This window comes from Benincasa hispida, chromosome 11 (genome assembly GCF_009727055.1).
Source record: "Benincasa hispida cultivar B227 chromosome 11, ASM972705v1, whole genome shotgun sequence".
Lineage (NCBI taxonomy): Eukaryota > Viridiplantae > Streptophyta > Magnoliopsida > Cucurbitales > Cucurbitaceae > Benincasa > Benincasa hispida.
The window spans coordinates 45,861,728-45,880,470 of NC_052359.1; the positions used below are offsets into that span (position 1 = coordinate 45,861,728).

Genomic DNA, 18,743 nt, shown 5'->3' on the forward strand with positions numbered 1-18,743 from the left:
GTAAGACTTGTTTGCCAAACTTTTTGAAAAATTTGTACGAAAGAGTCAAATTTTGAGGCCCACTTGAAATTTGATCTATCTTTTAAAGCCACTCGAAAATTGACCTCCTAATGACGTTGCATGCAAAAGTACCGTTTTAATCCCAAAACGCGTGCGAGGCCAAACGCAACACAGATTTCTCGCTCTTTCCTCTCGCTATCCAATTCACATTGCTCTCCATCATTTTTTCCTCGACTTTTTCCCCATCTTTTGAATTCTTCCTCTTGTTTCTTCTTCTAGAAAGAAGAAGAAAATAAGGCAAAAGAAGAAAAAGAAAGTCAGAACGTGTGCGACATCGACCGTTTTGGTACTAAACGGATATTTCACACGTGGCTGGCGTCATCAAAAAGCCAAAAATTGAGTGTTTTTTAAAGTTGGGCCAAATTTCAGGTGGGCCTCGAAATTTGACCCACCAGTACAAATTTTCCAAATATTTTTTCCCTTTTATTGTTTTATTGTTGAAGCATCAATCTTGTAATTGGTAGAAATCGAGCCCTTACATGGACTCCCACAAGGTCTCCCTTTGGCACCACCACGTGTCAAGACTCTCGTGGTAGACATTTCGAGCTTATGAAAAAGCTAAAGAACTATTAAATTGAACCATCTAACCTACAGAGTTTGGTCTTAAGTGAACCAAGAGCGTATTTCTCAAGCGATGACAGAGGTCTCTATAAATAGTGAAACACATACGGTATGTAAGTATGCAATTTTACCCTAGCTCTACTCAACACTTTCTCAATCTAAGCATTGAAGCATTAGAACATGTTAGACACAAGTACCAAAATAATGTGACCCTTACCCCTCGTCTCATCACCTCGACTATCCGCCCACGTGGACCTATAACCAAGTTCTCACATCAACACATCTTGTAAGGAATATTTTCTCTCAAATCACATTCAAAATTAGTATAGATATTCTGACAATATTACAGGCAGGACAATGTTAGTATACGTGAAATGATCCAATTTGAAATCTAAGACTTAAACTAGTAACATATTCATATTAAAGAAGATTCTCATCTTAAATATTGTATGAATTTTTTTTTTTTTTTCTAATTCAACAATATGTAAGATAAGAGATTTAAATCTTTTACCTCTTAGGGGCATTTGAAACAAGAATTGGTTATTATAGTTTTAGGTTATAATAGTTTGTGTTTAAGATGTAAATTATTTTAGTTTGAGCTATAATAGTGTGTTTGATGTGTAAACTATTTTAGGTTGAAAATGAAATAATAAACACTATAGCAAATAGTAAATATTGTTGTAAATTTGAGCTTTGAAATAATATTGACCGTAGCTAATTAAAAACAACAAAATAGTATTTACTATAGCAAAATGTGATTATTATAATCTTAGGATAGTCATTGCCCCAAATGCCCCTTTAATCAAATACGTGTACCTAAACTAAATGCTCAATACTCAAAGTTATCCTTTTCTCATTCAAATTTGAGATCCCTTCACCACCCATCACTTGACTTGATCCTCATAAAAACTTAACAAAACATTACCACCAAAATCCAAGATTAATTCAATCACAATAGTTTTTCCTTTCAGTTAAATTAAGTACCATTTCGGTCTAAAAATTAGGTTTCATTAAAATTTTCATCTATATATGTTCAAATGTCCAAACTTAATCTATGAACTTTCAATATAAATCCTACATTTAGATGGCGTCCCTTTTGCAACCTGTTTAAGCTTCGATCAAATTGATTTGTGCCTCCTTCATAATTTGGAGCCAGAAAGGATACCGCTCGCTACCCAAATCAACCAACCTGGAAATGAAGCTTGATAGGTATGCTGCTCACATATCATATACATGAAACGCAAGGAGCAGCTAGTGAGGTGGTTTGGAAAATGTAATTGTACCAAAATTCTAGCTCAATTGCAATGTCACATGTTAGTTGGCCTTGCCCATGACAGTTTCTTCACCATCAAACACGGTTCTCTCCATGGGAAATTTACACCTCTCTCCTGAGCACATAAGGTGTTAAAAGAAATGCCGAGCAAAACGATACACCTGCTAAATGCTCTTCTCAGAAGCCTCTGCAAATAGAATCAATGGGGACAAACTTTATATCTCTTTCATGAAATAGTATCTTATGAAAGATAATTTCACTGTTCCTATAGTTTTTGAAGGTGTTATGCAATCGACAAACAAAGAAAAGGATAAAACATAAACAGTAGAGAAATCAACATAGATTTATGTGATACATTAACAGTGTATTAGCTACGTCTACGGGCAAAAGGAGAGAGCAGCTTATTATTAGAGAGAGAGTATCATATTACAAATTGTAAAGGCACCTGTAGGGTTAAAAGGTTTATATATAGTGCACCTCCCTAAACTATAGAGCCAAAATCGTCAATAACATAAATACGAATACAAAATAGATTTCAAGGCATTCTAACAAATAATAGATTGAAGACATTCTAATAGAAGGCCTACACAGGGCTGTACGCACTTGCATTTGGAAAGACTGTTCATGTGTTCATAAAGAAAAATAAGAAAAATGCATGAGCAATTCCACGTTTTTTTGGAATTTTCTCAACCAAACGTGATTTTGTGGACTTTGATGATAACTGGGTATGAGTATACCGATGACCAAGCATGTATAAACCCCGACCCTACCACACCTGATAGCTTATTATCGACCTGTACTCAACTGTCAAATTCAAGGGTCAGAAGTAGCATACATGGCTTTATAACTGTTAAAAAATAAAAGAGTAGGGAAGAGAATAACAACCCAGTTACATGGAAACCCTAGTACAGGGAGAAAAACCACGATAAACACTGATTTTTATTATTAATTCTAATACACAAAGTACAAGAGAATAGGCCAAATAAATAGACTAGTGAGAACCCCTAGGGTACACACAATTACTAAAATACCCCTAAGGTTACAAGCTGTTTTTCGACACTCCCCCTCAAGTTGGGGCATAAATATCAATAAGGCCCGACTTGCTGACACAGTAAACAAAACTGTCTCAGTAACCCTTTTGTGAGCGCATCTGCAATTTGCTGATTTAAGGGAACATAAGGAATGCATATACTTCCGTTGTCAAGTCTTTCCTTGATGAAGTGCCGGTTGATCTCAACGTGTTTTGTTCTGTCATGCTGAACATGATTAATTGCAATACTTATTGTTGCCTTATTGTCACAAAACAGTTTCATTGGGAGCTTAATGTCTTGATGAAGATCTGACAACACTTTCATCAACCAGATTTCTTCACATATCCCTAAACTCATGGTCCGATACTCAGCTTCTGCACTACTTCTGGCCACAACCCCCCTGTTTCTTGCTCCTCCAGGTCACAAGATTACCCCAAACAAATGTGCAATACCCTGATGTTGATTTTCTATCAACAACAGACCCTACCCAATTAAAATCAATGTAGGCTTCAATGCAGCATTTATCAGACTTCTTGAACATTAACCCCTTACCAGGTGTACCTTTCAGATATCGTAGAATGCGTTCAACTGTTGTCATGTGTTCTTCACAAGGAGCCTGCATAAACTGACTGACAACACTCACTGCATATGAAATATCAGGTCTCGTATGAGATAAGTATATCAATTTCCCAACTAACCGCTGATACCTCTCTTTATTGACCGGAACACTGTTACTAGTATTGCTAAGCTTTGAATTATATTCAACTAGGGTGTCAGCAAGTTTGCACCCAGTCATTCATGTTTCCGTAAGAAGATCAATCGCGTATTTCCGTTGGGACACTGAGATTCTGTCCCTAGACCGGGCTACTTCCATTCCGAGAAAGTATCTCAACTTCCCAAGGTCTTTAATTTCAAACTCTTTGGCCATCTTTGTTTTGAGTTTCACAATTTCATCATCATCATCACCGGAGAGCACAATATCGTCAACGTACACAATGAGAATTGCTACCTTCCCTGAAGTTGACTTTTTTGTAAAAAGTGTGATCTGAGTGCCCTTGGGTATACCCTTGTCCTTTGACAAAAGTGGCAAATCTGTCAAACCAAGCTCTCGGAGACTGTTTCAACCCATAAAGCGACTTTCTCATCTGGCAGACTCGCTGTTTGAACTAGTCTTCAAATCCAGGAGGAGGATTCATGTAGACTTCCTCCATTGAGAAAGGCATTCTTTACATCCAGTTGATGTAGAGGCCAATATTTGTTAACTACAACTGATAGCAATACTCAGATAGTATTGAGTTTAGCTACTGGAGAGAATGTCTCGGAATAATCTACCCAAAAGGTTTGAGTAAACCCTTTGGCAACTAACCTGGCCTTGTACCGATCAACGGACTCATCTGACTTGTACTTTATAGTGAAAACCCATTTGCACCCAACTGTCTTGTGCCCTTTAGGTAGGATCACTTGGTCCCACGTTCCATTTTTCTCCAGAGCTCTCATCTCCTCCATAACAACAGCCTTCCAAACTTCAGTTCTCATTGCTTCTTGTATGTTACTCGATATCACCCCTACATCTAAACTAGTGGTAAAGGCCCTAAATTCAGATGATAGGTTACTGTATGTCATGTAGTTATGCATAAGGTACCTTGTACATGACCGAATACCTTTCCTCAGGGCTATTGGAAAATCAAAAGAAGCATCATACTCCTTCAGACTGTCAGAATTTTCACTGTGATCACTAGTCTCCTCTTCTTGTTTCTCATCTTCAGAAATCACCACCTTTTCACCATTATCTCTAGTATCACTCACATTTTCTAAAGCTGTGTCTGAATCGTCATTCACTGTCGTCTTCCCATCTGCTATAGTGGTGTTGTCAGCACCTTCTCCTCCTTTTTCCTCTTGCACTCGTTAGTCTCAGTACAAGTATCAATCTCAGGAATACATGTAACTGATGTCGGGTTTGACTCATAGACCGGAGCCGGAAATGCAACAGGTGACGCTCCTTCCTTCCTGAGATTCTTTCTATAGTATGTTATCTATGGGACTTGATTGGTAGAGAGGGTAGGACCGACATGTTAGGGAATAGGAGATGACTCCAAAGGAACTGTATATGTGGACCAGTTAGTCTCTTCACTAGAGGTCTCCCCCTGAAGATGGTTAACAGGGAAGAAGGGTTGATCCTCAAAGAAGTGATATCCATGGAAACAAAATATTTGCGAGAGGATAGGTGGTAACATTTATACCCACGCTGATGGAGTGGATATCCAACAAAGACGCATTTTTTAGCACGGAGGGTAAATTTCATGCGGTTTGGACCATGGGAGTGAACAAAGGCAACACAGTCAAAAACTCGAAGTGGTACATCGAAGACTAAACGAGTCGTAGGGTAGGACTCTTTCAAACAATCTAACGGGTTTTGAAAATTGAGGACTCGGGAAGGCATTCGGTTGATTAAGTGAGCAGCAGTAAGGATGGCATCACCCCATAGGTAAGACGAGAGTGATGTGGATAGCATTAAGGACCTGGTAACTTCCACCAAATGATGATTTTTCCTCTCGACTACCCCATTTTGTTAGGGAGTGTAGGCACACGAACTCTGGTGGATAATCCCTTTGGATGCAAGAAACTCCTGAAAGGAAGTGTTAAAGAATTCCCGCCCATTGTCACTTCTCAAAATACCAATTCTGGCATTAAACTGGGTTTCCACAGTGGCATAAAATTGTTGGAATACAGATAACACCTCGGACTTATCAGTGAGAAGAAATACTCAAGTAAGCCGAATGTGGTCGTCTATAAAAGTGACAAATCAGCGTTTCCCTGTGGAGGTTGTGGTTGGTGAGGGACCCTAAACATCACTGTGGACTAAGGTGAAGGGCTTGAGTGGTTTATAGGGCTGGGAGTGGAAGGAGACACGATTCTGTTGGCACGAATATACACTTCACACTTTAAAGAAGACACATTAATATTGCGAAATAAATGCGGAAATAAGTATTTCATGTACTAAAAGTTTGGATGTCCTAAGCGGTAATGCCATAACAGAAAATCATTCTCAGAGTTAGAAAAATTTAAGGAGACAAGGCTAGTCCTATAATCATTCTTAGAGGAAGCATCATCAGTTAGGAAGTAGAGTCCCCTATCGTACCGGGCAATGCCAATCGTCGTCCCCGAGCTTAGATCCTGAAATAAAACAGAGTCAGGTGAAAATACTACCTGACAATTCAGATCTCTTGTAATCTTACTGATGGATAACAAATTATATGAAATTTTAGGAACATGCAAAATGTCCTGCAAAACCGAACCCTCAAACGGAGATAAATCCTCTTTTCCCGCAACAGATGCGAATGACCCATCTGTAATCCTAATTCATTCATTACCAGCACTTGGATAATATGAGAGAAACTGATCAGAGGTACCAGTAAGATGATCCGTCGCCCCTGAGTCAACAATCCAAGGTTTTTTACCGTTCACACTAATAAGACCAAAAGACTGTATATTGTCTGACTGGGCGATGGTACTGATTCCAACCGTACTCAAGCTGGTTGTACTATCAACTAAGGGAAATCCAGACAGGATATTTGTAGTGGGTAAAATAGGGAAAGAATTTACCGGGTTTTCATCTGGGTATTGAGTCGAGCCACAACCGGCTTGAAACGAGGCAGCCACTAACAGCTAGAAGGAGATCGCCGGCTGGAAGGTAATCACCAGCTGGAGGGAGGTCACCGGCTGAAAGTGGTCGCCGGCTCGTTGTTGGTCGAACGAACTAGGGCCAAGCGCGGACGGATCTACCGTGTTCGGCGTGACTCCTCGTAGATTGGACGGATCTGGCGCAGAAGGACCGACCGGTGCAAAGAGCTGCGGCACGGAGGGTTGTGACGGCACGAAGGGTTGTGATGGCGCGCAAAGAGATATGATGGATCTGGCCTCGACCGGTGCGGCTGGTGGCGACCCACGATTGGAATCAACCGAAAACATACCTGTCCGTCCGTCGATGACTCGTCTGGACTCGCTCAACTCTTCTATCTGGTGTGGCGGTTTCCACCGATGCCGGCTCTCCATCGACTGCAGTTGGACGGCAGAAATCAACTCCGGCAGGACTGCTTGAAAACATTCCTTTACGGCTGCTCAAATAGCGGTCTTCATGTCAAACGAAGTTCCATCAGCAGAAGATGATTGAGGTTGGTTCTCTTCCATAATGGCTAGGGTTTCATCGCCTAGCTCTGATACTGTGTTAAAAAATAAAAGAGTAGGGAAGAGAATAACAACCCAGTTACGTGGAAACCCTAGTACAGGAAGAAAAACCACGAAAGACACTGATTTTTATTATTAATTCTGATACACAAAGTACAAGAGAATATGCCAAATAAATAGACTAGTGAGAAGCCCTAGGGTACACACAATTACTAAAATATCCCTAGGGTAAACTAGGCTCCATTTTTTATAGGTTTTCGGTCTTAGTCAAGATAGGTCAGGGGCGCGTCAGAACGGTCGGTGGCTGCTTAGTCTCATCCGAGAGTCTAATCTCTTAGAAGCAAGCCCAACCGCAAGCTGTTTTTCGACAATAACTATATGAAATCTTTGCTTCAAAAAATAATAATAATAAATAAATTAAAAGCTGCAGCCAACTTGTTTGAGAAAATGCTGGCAAAAAATGTAATTTCATGGAGCTCCTTGATTGCTTGTGTTCTCACAATGGCAGCACTAAATCTTTTCAATAAAATTATTAATAGGAAAACCAAATTCAATCCAATCACCGTGATTGGGGCATTACAGACATGTTCAATTGCATGTAACTTGGAAGTGGGAAAGAGGATCCGTGAACTTCTTACCAGCAAAGTTTTGGATTTGGATGTTTCAATTTCCACAGCTCTGATTTATACGACATGAAATGCTTTTCACCTGAAGAACCCCCTGACATGCTTGAAAAAGTGCCCTGGTTACTTGGGTTGCCTTGATAGGTGGATATTCTCCAAATGAGATATCATCCATGTCAATGGAAACCTTCAATACCATGCTGTTGAACAACATAAATCCTGAAGTTGTCCCCATAGTGAAAATTCTTGCTTCTTGTTCAGCTTTGAGCATTCTCCAACAAGCACTTTGCCTCCATGACTATGTTGTTAAAACTAGCTTCATCCATAATGTTTTTGTAGGAGTTTCGCTCATAGAGCTGTGTTTGAAATGTGACAGCATAGTTAATACAATGAAAGTATTTGAAGAAATAAAAGTAAAAGAGTTACCTGGAGTGTGATCATGGCAGACTATGGAAATCCCTGGACAAGGAAGAAAAGATTTTGAACTGTTTGACAAAATGATAGAGACATCAGAAGTTATGCCCAACCAAGTAACATTTCTCTCATTTTTACCTTCTTGTAACCATGCCGGTTTGAATGGAGAAGGGATCAATATATTGGACATATTGTTGCATGAATACAGAAAAAACCCCAACATACTGACACAGAGCATTATGGCATCATTATTGATCTTCTTGGTCAAACAGGAGAACTTGACAGGGCACTAGACTTCGTTCAAAAAATGCCAATCCAGAAGTGCCCTGCAGTTATGTGTCGCTTGTAGTCATCACAAATCTGAGTTGGGAGAGCTTGCAGCAAAAAAAATTTGTAACTGATGACAAATTACACCCAGAATCTGATCACATTTATAGGTTGCTAGGAATTTGAATGTTAATATGAGAGATGAAGGTTATAGCTCTAATACAAATTCTTGTCTATAGGGCATTGAAAAAATTGTATGATAAACATTCAATTGAAGGTGCCATGCAAGTTGAGGAAACTATGCAAATTGAGTGGTCGGTGATTTGATTATAGGACCATTTACGAAAATATAATCCATTGGATACAAGATTTGTGCTTCGCTTTGAGAAAGTCAAAACCACAACTAACAATCCGCAGTGGAGCAGAAAAAATAATTCCATTTATTTGCTATGTTTTCACAATTCATAATCACCTGGTAAAAGGAAAATATGAATATCATTTCCCTAAGGTACCGTTGTTTTTTGTTTCCCAAGTGCCAGTATGCGTTCCAACAGAACATTGGTGCATAGACTAGCCACATGGAAATATAAACATAATCTAAGAACATATTTTTAGCGGGACCTCTGCAAGAGTCTGCAAGCCACAACAACTGTTGCCAGAGCCCATACAACTACAAGAGCAGCAAGAAATAAGATATCACGTTGTTCAGAAGTTCTGATCCAGCAGGAAAGCGTGCCCTGCCCACTTCTTTTCTAATTGTTACCTTGGCTGTCCTCCTCTCAAGGCTTGTTCGTAGTTTCCTTGTAAATTTCAGCACTAGGAAGTTCATCTTTGTCTCCTTTTATACCTTCCTCATCATAGGTCCTCTCCATTCGACCCCTGAAATTGTCAATCTCAATCTTCTCAACTTATAGGACAATGAGAAAAGAAAGGTTCCAAGCTCTACTGTCATGTACCCAGATAATTTTGATTTCTTTATGTTATCTGGATTTAAAAACTCTATATATCCACCCTGAAGAATTGACTATCCCGTCTAATCACATACATGTTGGAGCTCATGACAGTTTCTTTGTATTCTAATCATATATTGTATTTGTTGAGATATGAGGTTTTTCTTCATTAAATTTCAATTTTTGAGTTTCTTAAATTTATTGCTATATTTAATTTTTAGTTTGATATCTAAGTAAATGTTAAATCTAAGATTTACATGGTTTGTTATTTTTAAGTTTCCTTAATGTTTTGGGAGTTTCTCTTTTTAATATTATTTTAAATTGTAGGTTAGTAGTATTAATTAGATTCATATCCTTGTCCTATATAAAGATGTGCTACCATGTATTGTAAGTGTCACAAATCACAATTTTGTGTACCACGTTTTGATTGTACCACATTTTGAGTATCACAATTTTGTGTACTACATTTTGAGTATCGCATTTTGTGCATCACCATTTGTGTACCACATTTTGTGTATCACTATTTTTTTTCTACTTCAATAAGAAGTTTAAATTTCACTCTCATTTTCATTTTTCTTCTCATTGTTTAACAAACATTGAAATATTGATTTACTTCTACCGCATTTATTTTTCCATCAATTTCATTTTCTCAAAGTAGAATCACAGCTACTTTGATTTTTGCAACAATATTGATCATTCTAAGTTTAATGCTTGTAATTCTCATGATTGAGATCGATTTTTTTTATAAGAAACTGAGAATTTTGATTCCTTTTATGTTATCTAGATTTCAAAACGTAAGGCCCTAGCTATAGAAATAAGAAGAATATTAGTAGAATATTAGTAGAATATTAGTAGGGAGGTTAGAAGGGGCATATGAGTAATTAGATAGTAAGTTTGTTATGAATTTCAGTTATAAATAGGGAGGGAGGGGTGAGAGAAAGGTGTGAAGAATTTAGTGGGATTTCCTAGTTTGGGAATTTGAGAGAGTATTTCCAGCCCTCTTGAAAGTGTTCGTTTGACACTGTTCTATTGGGTATTTTTGTTCATTTTGCTTACGAGATTATAGCATATTTCAATATATGTTCCTATATTTCTGTAATTGAATTGTTATTGAGTTTATTCTATATTCTTGAGTATTGTTCTTGTTAAAAGGGATCCTAATAGAAAACTCTATATATCCACCCTAAAGCATAGATTATCTCGTATAATCCCATATATGTTGGAGCTCATGATAGTGTCTTTTTTATTCTAATTATATATTGTATTGATCATTCCATATTTAACATTTGTAATTCTCAGATCATCAATTACGTGATTAGATTTTTTTATAAGAAACTGAGAATTTTGATTCCTTTATGTTATCTAGATTCGAAAACTCTATATTCCACCCTGAAGCATAGACTATCCCGTCTAATCCCCTATATATTGGAGCTCATGATAGTTTCTGTTTTATTCTAATTATATATTGTATTGAATATTGATCATTCTATGTTTTTCACTTGTAATTCTCATATCACCACCAACGTGATTAGAGACCCACTTTTTATAAGAAACTGAGAAGTATAAATTCAAAAGGACAAGAAGGAAGACAACCTAAGGACAAAGGGTAGAGAGAACCCTTTCCAAACAAAAGAGCTAACAGAGAAAGACCTTCCAATTTTTTAATACTCATGGCAAGGCTGCAAGTACTCCAAAATTCTTTATGACTTGAACTCCCACATGAAACCAAGTGCTGTATCTATAAACAAAAGAATCTTAAGCTATTCTCGAAGATTCTAAAGTTTCGTTCCTTCCAAGTTATCCACAAGGTTGCTTTCACTGCACAACACCGAAGAATCTTTTCTTTGCCTCTAAACAAATACCCAACAAAAGCCGAGCAACCAGTCCTCAACCTTCTTGGGAAACAAATCGACAGACAGGATTCTTTTAAAAAGAAGGTCCAGCCTTTAGCCACAAAAGAGCAGTGAAGCAGCAAATGGTCAGTGTCTCAATGGTCTACCCCCTTTGAACAAAGACAACATAATGAAGGGGGGAGAATCCAAAAAGGAAAACGTCTTAGTCATCTCTCATATTAACCCCCTACGGCCCTACCTACTGAATGCGACATCATGGCATTAGGCTGAAATGTTTATGAATGTTTTTGCAGTAGTTTAAAATTTTCATAATCAATACCTTTTCTCTTTTCCATAGGTTCAAAGTTGTCGCAGACACACATACTAGTAGCAAAACTTGCTCATTGAAATGTTTTGTTAATGCTTGAGAAAGATTTCCAAAAAATTTTCTCAAAAAAAATGCTGGTGAAAGAGGGAATAAGCATATTAAAAATAAAAAAATAAAAAAATAAAAAATGGCAAAACTAGGTTAAATAGGAGTTCGTAGACTGCAATTTGATTTAGTACGTTGCTTCCTTTTAATCATTGTATTTGTAAGAAAAAAATAATCAAACATGGCCAGGTTAAATAAATTTAGTAATTATTGGTAAATAAACAAATCTAGTAGGGATGATTCATCACCTATTCCTTGAAAATGATTTGTTGTACTGAATCCATATCTAAGTCACAAATAAACACTTAAATGAAAGCAAACAAAAACAAGTGAAAATGTCCATAAAACTAATAAGAAGACAAGCTACTAGCAGCTGCTCCTAATATACAATAGTGATGTGTGTCAATAGGACTCAAGATTAGCTATCAGACAACATAGAAAACCAGAAAAACACTAACCTCCAAAGCCTTTCTATTATCTCTCCCTTTCCAATATGCTTGTCCAGCAATTCAGGCACGTCTTCAGGATTAACATAGCCATACCTAAATTTAATATGCATAATTATCTAATAAATCAATTGAAAATATCTCTAAGTGGTGGTGAAGTATTTTCCCCATTTAAAACTTGTCTTACCAATGCCCCATGATTCTCCCATCTGAATCTGGACAATATATAATCAAGTTTCCAGCATACTTGTGTCCACCAATGTGTGAACATGGATGGACATAAATTTGATCCTTCAGCCCTCTCAGTTTAATCTCCTCTTTAAGTTTTGAAACAAGAACTGGTCCACAGACACCACATCTCTGGTCTCGACTACCATGTGCACATACAAAAATGTAAGAGCCAGCCAAAACATCGTATTCTCCAGAGGCCTGCAGTTTACCATTCAAAAGCACATCCTCAACAAACCTCTCTACACCTTTATCTTTCAAGCCCCTGTATATTGGGTGGGTGTGATGGGAGACGGGGTCATTGCTCATATGGTAACAAAAAAAGATCATGGCAGAAATGAGTCACATCAAATTAACTCTTAAGGAATGAAAGTGATAATACATTGGACTGAACAAAATAACCCTTACAAAAAAAACCCATGATCATAATTTGTCTACAATAACTCGTGAAGTACAGGTAAGAAAAAATAATATGAGAAAAACATTAATGATCTTCAAAGATCCTAAAGATTGGCCACATAATTGGAATTGGTATTATAATCTACCGTGATTACAGTTCAATTACCTTTTGGAACAAATCAGACTTTAGTTTGTATGGTAACTACAGTTTGTTGACGCACATTATCATTTAGTTTATTTAAAAATAAGTCAATCAATAATGAGAACTAAATCAATTCTCTCACCTGTATTTGACCATTTCCGGAAAAATCAATACATCTCCATCCGAATACTCCGTTCCCTCACCTGCCTCGCATATCGTCAGTTTCGTCTAGCAAGCCAAAACGAGCAGGAGAAATATAAAAGAGATGGAAGGGTACTCGAATTCATTAAACTATATACAGGATTTTAAATGGCATTAACAACAAAGCCATCTCATGGACAAAATAAACCATCGTTCGAATTCAATCATCAAAAGTGCATTACTAACCTTAACAGAGATTTCATTCTTATGAACTTTGATGGCAGAAGATAGGAGGTTTGGTAGCAGATCAGCGTCCGAGTGTTCAACGCGGGACGGCCAGAATTCAGGACTTCGATAACATAGGAACACATGGCGCTCGTAAGCAGCAACGGTTCCGGCAAGGTTGCTCCGATACATATCCGGCCGCCGGAAGCCATACTTCTCGTCTTCGGCAACGGAGAATGTGGAGAAACGGCGAGATTCCGAGAAGTGGAGTAAAATTGGCGACTGGATTTGGTGGGAAGAGGAGAGATTGGTAGAACGGAAGAGCAAGAGAGGCTCGCGTGGAGTTTTCTCGGCACGTGAGAGGGAACGACGTGGACGCCATAACCGCATAGCTTCGTCTTTTGGGCGGCGCCGCCGTGTCCCCTGACGCCGAAGGCCGCTGAGAGTACTGAAAACTAAATGCGCGGGGGATAAAAGATAACATAAAGATGCTTGGTAGAGAATTTGAAAACAATAGATTAAACGAAAACACGATTGTATTTTAAGTTTCATATATATGTTTGGCGGTAGAAATTCACTTAATATTAATTGACAATAACTTTTTATTAATTTATTTATGAACATGATTTTATGTTATAAAAATAGAAAATTATTTTAAATGATAAAACTACTGAAAATATTTACAAATAATAGCATAATAAAATACTATATCTGCAATAGACTATTATCTATGTCTATCATTATACATATAGACATAGTAGTTTATCGCAGATAGATAATTAAATTTTGCTATATATATAAATATTTTTGTTCATCTTCCTTTATTTGAAAACAATCCAACAAAAAATATATAATTATTATTTTGTAATGTTATAAAATTTATAGGATAAGTTGAAATTTTTGTCTCTATACTTTGGAAGAAATTAAACTTCAGGTATTATGGTTTATAATTAGAATTTACACCTATAGTTTGAAAAAAAAAAACTTCATAAATAGTCCAGATTATTTAAGACATATAGACTACTTAAGATGATTTAACAAACTATAAGGACTATATATAAAGTTATATCAAATCATATGAACTAAATTCTAAAATTTAAAATCATATGGAATGAGTATTTTTAACTAACCAAACCATAGGTACCAAATTTGGAATTTAACCTAATTTATAATATATTGCATGATACATATTTTAATTTTAAAAAATTTTGAATCGAGCTTAAAACCTGACATACTATATTTTTAAATGTTTTTTTATTTTTATTTAATATAATTATGCATTTTAAATTTTAAAATTCAAATTCTGGATAAGTGAAAACATAAAAAATATTGTTTTTAGAATTTATACGGTTTGGATCACATAATCCAAAAAAAATTTTTAGAAAAAAAATTTTGAGTTGTCTGTCAAACACATTTTCGCTGAATTCAATGAATCTGAAAATATAGAATAGAATTCGAATTGTGACCCAAACAAGTACTAAAGTGCGTTGTTGTTTGTTACATGGCTACTTGGAAAAATTTCTAGTCCATTTACATTCTTTTACACATATTTATATATATATAAAATTTTTACACTATAAATTTGGCAAATATTAATTGACACCCTTGAACTTTGTGGTTATATTAATTTAAACTCTAAACTTTCATAAGTATATCAATCTAAACCATAAACTAATATTCGTATCAATTAAAATCCTGAACTTTTACGAGTGTATCAATTTAATCCATAAACTAATAATTGTATCAATTTAAACCCCGAACTTTTATAAGTGTGTTAATTTAAACTTTGAAGTTGTTGGATTATATGTCCTAAAACTCGCGTTTATAAACTTTTAACATATTCTATTGGCAATAAAGTTATTATTGAGGTTTATTCAATAAAGTCATTATTGAACATGTAAATTTCATTTGTAAAAAAACTAGATCCAATAAACTAACAAACCCATGACGCTATAGCATTAATACTTGAACTTTATGTAGAGATATAAAAGTGGATCAAGTTTTAGTATATAGCAAAAGTGGTCTATAAGTATAAAAATAAGATTAGGTTCCTTATCCTAGAGACACTTGAATGCAGGCAGCTTTGGATATTGATACACACGAAGTGATCCCAAAGTCGTTCATATGCATGCGAGTAGAGGCATCATATGCAAAGGATATTTGCATAATACCGGACCGCAAAATAGTCATTTTTCTTTATAACAATCGTTTACTATTAAAACTAACTTTTCTCGACTCGATGACCTAAGGTAATTCGATCTCAATCCCGAGCTAACTATGAACTCCTGTTTATTCGAGATTATCCTTTAATCTACATAGGTGAGAGTGGCTCATCATCGTCGTTTGCCCTCTCTATGACTGAGGGGGACTCAGTTTAGTGGTAGAATCACAAACCAATTGTTCATTAGTGGGTCAGTGGAAACTTAAGAAGCAATATATATTATAGGGATAAAACGGTAATTTTGACCCAATTGTTAATAGGAATAATCTGTGAAAGATCGACTTACTGATCATGGTTAAATCAAGTGGACAGAAATATATCTACGGTGAGGAGAGTGTAACTATTAGGCTTTAGTGAAGTGTCCCGTAGTTAACAAATATTGATTGATTTAGTTAAAAGAGTTTAGCCAATTGATCTCACATCGTTGAAGCTTATGATCTATAGGTCCATTAGGTCATTCTACTACCTTGTAAATGGATTTAACCTTAGAATAATGAGAGAATTTGAAATGTTCAAATTCGAATTAGAGTTTGGATTATTATATTTAACGTTTAATTTTCGAATTAAACAAATTTGGAGAGTTAAATATTTAAATATGATTTAAATATATATGAATATGGATTCATATTTGGATTAGGTATTTTACTATTTTACTATTTGATTTTTATTTTTAATTAATTGAAATTTGAATTTGTGAAATTTAAATATAAAATTAAATTTTCTTTTAAATCAATTTGGTTTTAAATTAATTTAAAAATAAAAATAAAGTAAATAAATATAAATTTTTATAAAAAAGAGAGAAAGTGGAAAATTCCGACATTTTCCATTTTCTTCTTTTTTTAATCACTTTAATTAACACCTTTAATCCACTAAAATAAAATTGATTTGATGTCAATTTTATGTTAATTGTGTTTGCATGCAAATTATCTATAAAAGAAGTTTTTTTTTTTTTAATTTGATTAAACTTCTTCATGCAATATAAAATTTTTGGAAGAAAATTAGTTTTCTTTCTTTTCCTCTCCAAAATTGATAATCACCCTCAAAATTCATCTCAGTTTGGTTCCACCACCCAATCTAAGGTCAAGAATATAGTTAAGAAAGATCAATTGGTGGTCCAGGAGCTGTTGAAGAGGAGAAATTCAGTTGGATTTAGGACAGTTTAAAGAATTTTTCGAAGATAGTAAAATTTGTGGATAAATTAGTAAAAATTTAATAAATGGTCAAAATGGTAGCATTTGACGAGCTTAAAGTCGAGAAAGATTTTTTTCACCCTATTTTGGTGTATAGTTTTTGTTTGTGTGTTTTTCATTTTTTTATTTAAATCTTTTTAAAAATTATGTAATTATACTACAAATTTAATATGATGTATCAATTTATATTCTAAATTTCGATTTCAACAATTTAGAGTGTGTTTTAAATACATTTTGAAGTGTTTATTTTAAAATATAAGTCATTTTGAAAGACACTGAAGTATTTAACAACTATTCAAAGTAACTTTTCGAGTATATTTTAATTCATTTCTATCAAAAGTATTTAAATAAAGATGAATTTTTTCAAAAACATTTTTTCTCAAATCAATCCAAACCGACCTCTAGATTTAAGCAAGTGTTTCAATTAATGGTTAATTAACCCTTTTTTAGTATCATTGGGGGTAGGGAATTCAAATAAAAGACCTTATGTCACTAACACATTCACATGTTAGTTGAGCTAGACTCACTTTGGCAATGGTTAGTTACCCCTTAATTAGGAAAATTGTATGGATGACCCAATCCTAAAATCCATTGAAAACTAACATTCTGCTTTAAGTTACAGAGTACCTGATGCGTTATTTTATGATGTGAAATTATGGATGAAATACGATGATGAAAATGCGTTGAGCACTTAAGTTTTCTCAGTGGAATCCAAGTGTAAACCCCACTGAGTTTTCTGGTAAGTTCAGGGTCGAACTTAGGGACTTGGGGAAATAGGTTGCAGTGGTAATTTTTAGGAAAACTTTGTGGTAACCGATAACTCAAATAGTTGTTGGTTTTGTTTGTTGCGGTAATGAAAATAAACAAATGCGGCGGAGTTCGAAAATAATTGATAAAACGGAAGATGCGATGAGTATGCGGTGAACGGGTTGAGAAGGGTTTTGGCTGACACTTCCTAGGATGCGTTCATGCTATGCGATCGTGCAACACACATACAATAGTAAACCATTTCTCGATGTGAATGCTACGACTTCTAATGTTAGAACACATGCGATATATGCAATAAGTCTATAGGTCATACATATAAGCCTCTGTTCTTATTTATGTGATGACAGAATGACACATACACAAATAAGGCAACCACATAATATCATTCTTATCTCTAGGATGCAAGCGATGCAGGCTGGCAAACAGAGCGTATCTCTAAGTCCCTATCTCTTATTTATGCAGTTCAAATCTTGCTCTCTCGAGTCTAGATTCTAACCTAGCTCTCTCAAGTCTTAGGTTCTTTCTTTAGACTCTCTCTCAAGTAGCTCTAAAGGGATGTTTGGCACAGCATAACACAAGATAATCGCAAGCAATGAACTTCCTAGGTCATGTTAGCTTAGTTTTTCTCAACCCATTCGACAAGTTTAGCTACTCATGCGTGCTAAGAGAGTGAACAGACGTAGAATAAGAACTTCCATTGTATAAATATAAAGATGAAGTACAAAATAACAATGCAAGAAGAGAATAAAGAGCTTGGTAGCAATCTCTTGCTTCCCAGGCTTTTACACTGTCTTTTCTACTCGTATTCAAAAGATAATCTCACTCTCGCGAGAGTCAGCCCGCTCTCTGCTTTTATGCCTCCGGGTTATCTCTCGAGTTGTCCTGAGCAATCTTCCAGCGTCTCTATTCTTCCCTTACTCCGCCTTAAAAATAAAAGAAAACTATGAACACGACTAAAGCTCCTAAATTGATGAACAGGTGAACTTGTTAATCCCTTTTCTGAAGGATACCTTCGGTATTTATAGAGCTTCCAGGGTGAAAGGCGGCTTCCCTCTTATGATTGCACAGATGGGATGCCTTTAATTCTTTGACTGATGCGTCGAATATTTGTCACCGAAAAGTTGAGTGTACTTGTTATCATTAGCGACTTGTCAACTTAATTCGGATTCGACTGTTATCAGCTTCCTATCCCATCGTGTTTAATTATGCCTTTCACCCAAATGCGCCCACCAAGTTGCATCGGCTCTATGCGACAATCCTTCTTAAGCAAATGTTTGCAAGCACAAATCACCGCAAAGCCTTGCGGTAATGCTGCGTTCGTCCATTGATTTCTTGTGATCGCGCTTTTCGCCTT

General features: G+C 35.9%; 2 protein-coding genes and 1 pseudogene across 6 annotated transcripts; 1 reads left to right on the forward strand and 2 right to left on the reverse strand.

The window, feature by feature from the left end:
* Nucleotides 1-1,594: 1,594 nt before the first annotated feature.
* Nucleotides 1,595-13,719, reverse strand: LOC120090618 (altered inheritance of mitochondria protein 32-like). Of its 5 annotated transcripts, none has more exons than XR_005485573.1 (9): nucleotides 13,232-13,719; nucleotides 12,987-13,072; nucleotides 12,263-12,568; nucleotides 12,088-12,171; nucleotides 9,178-9,293; nucleotides 8,286-8,473; nucleotides 8,160-8,192; nucleotides 7,749-8,089; nucleotides 1,595-2,081 (listed from the first exon to the last, which is right to left on the reverse strand). XR_005485573.1 is itself a non-coding variant. In XM_039048336.1 (5 exons), the coding sequence occupies exons 1-5, from the start codon at nucleotides 13,598-13,600 to the stop codon at nucleotides 9,194-9,196; spliced, it is 945 nt and encodes a 314-aa protein (XP_038904264.1). In that variant the 5' UTR covers nucleotides 13,601-13,719; the 3' UTR covers nucleotides 8,832-9,193. The 5 variants fall into 5 exon arrangements, 1 of the variants encoding a protein (XP_038904264.1); XR_005485575.1 differs by having other exon boundaries at nucleotides 1,595-7,145; XR_005485574.1 differs by having other exon boundaries at nucleotides 8,286-8,521.
* On the reverse strand, nucleotides 3,305-3,721 carry LOC120090717 (secreted RxLR effector protein 161-like). The gene has a single exon (XM_039048435.1). It carries the CDS (start codon nucleotides 3,719-3,721, stop codon nucleotides 3,305-3,307), a length of 417 nt encoding a protein of 138 aa, XP_038904363.1.
* LOC120090617 lies at nucleotides 7,172-8,688 on the forward strand (annotated as a pseudogene).
* Nucleotides 13,720-18,743: the final 5,024 nt, after the last annotated feature.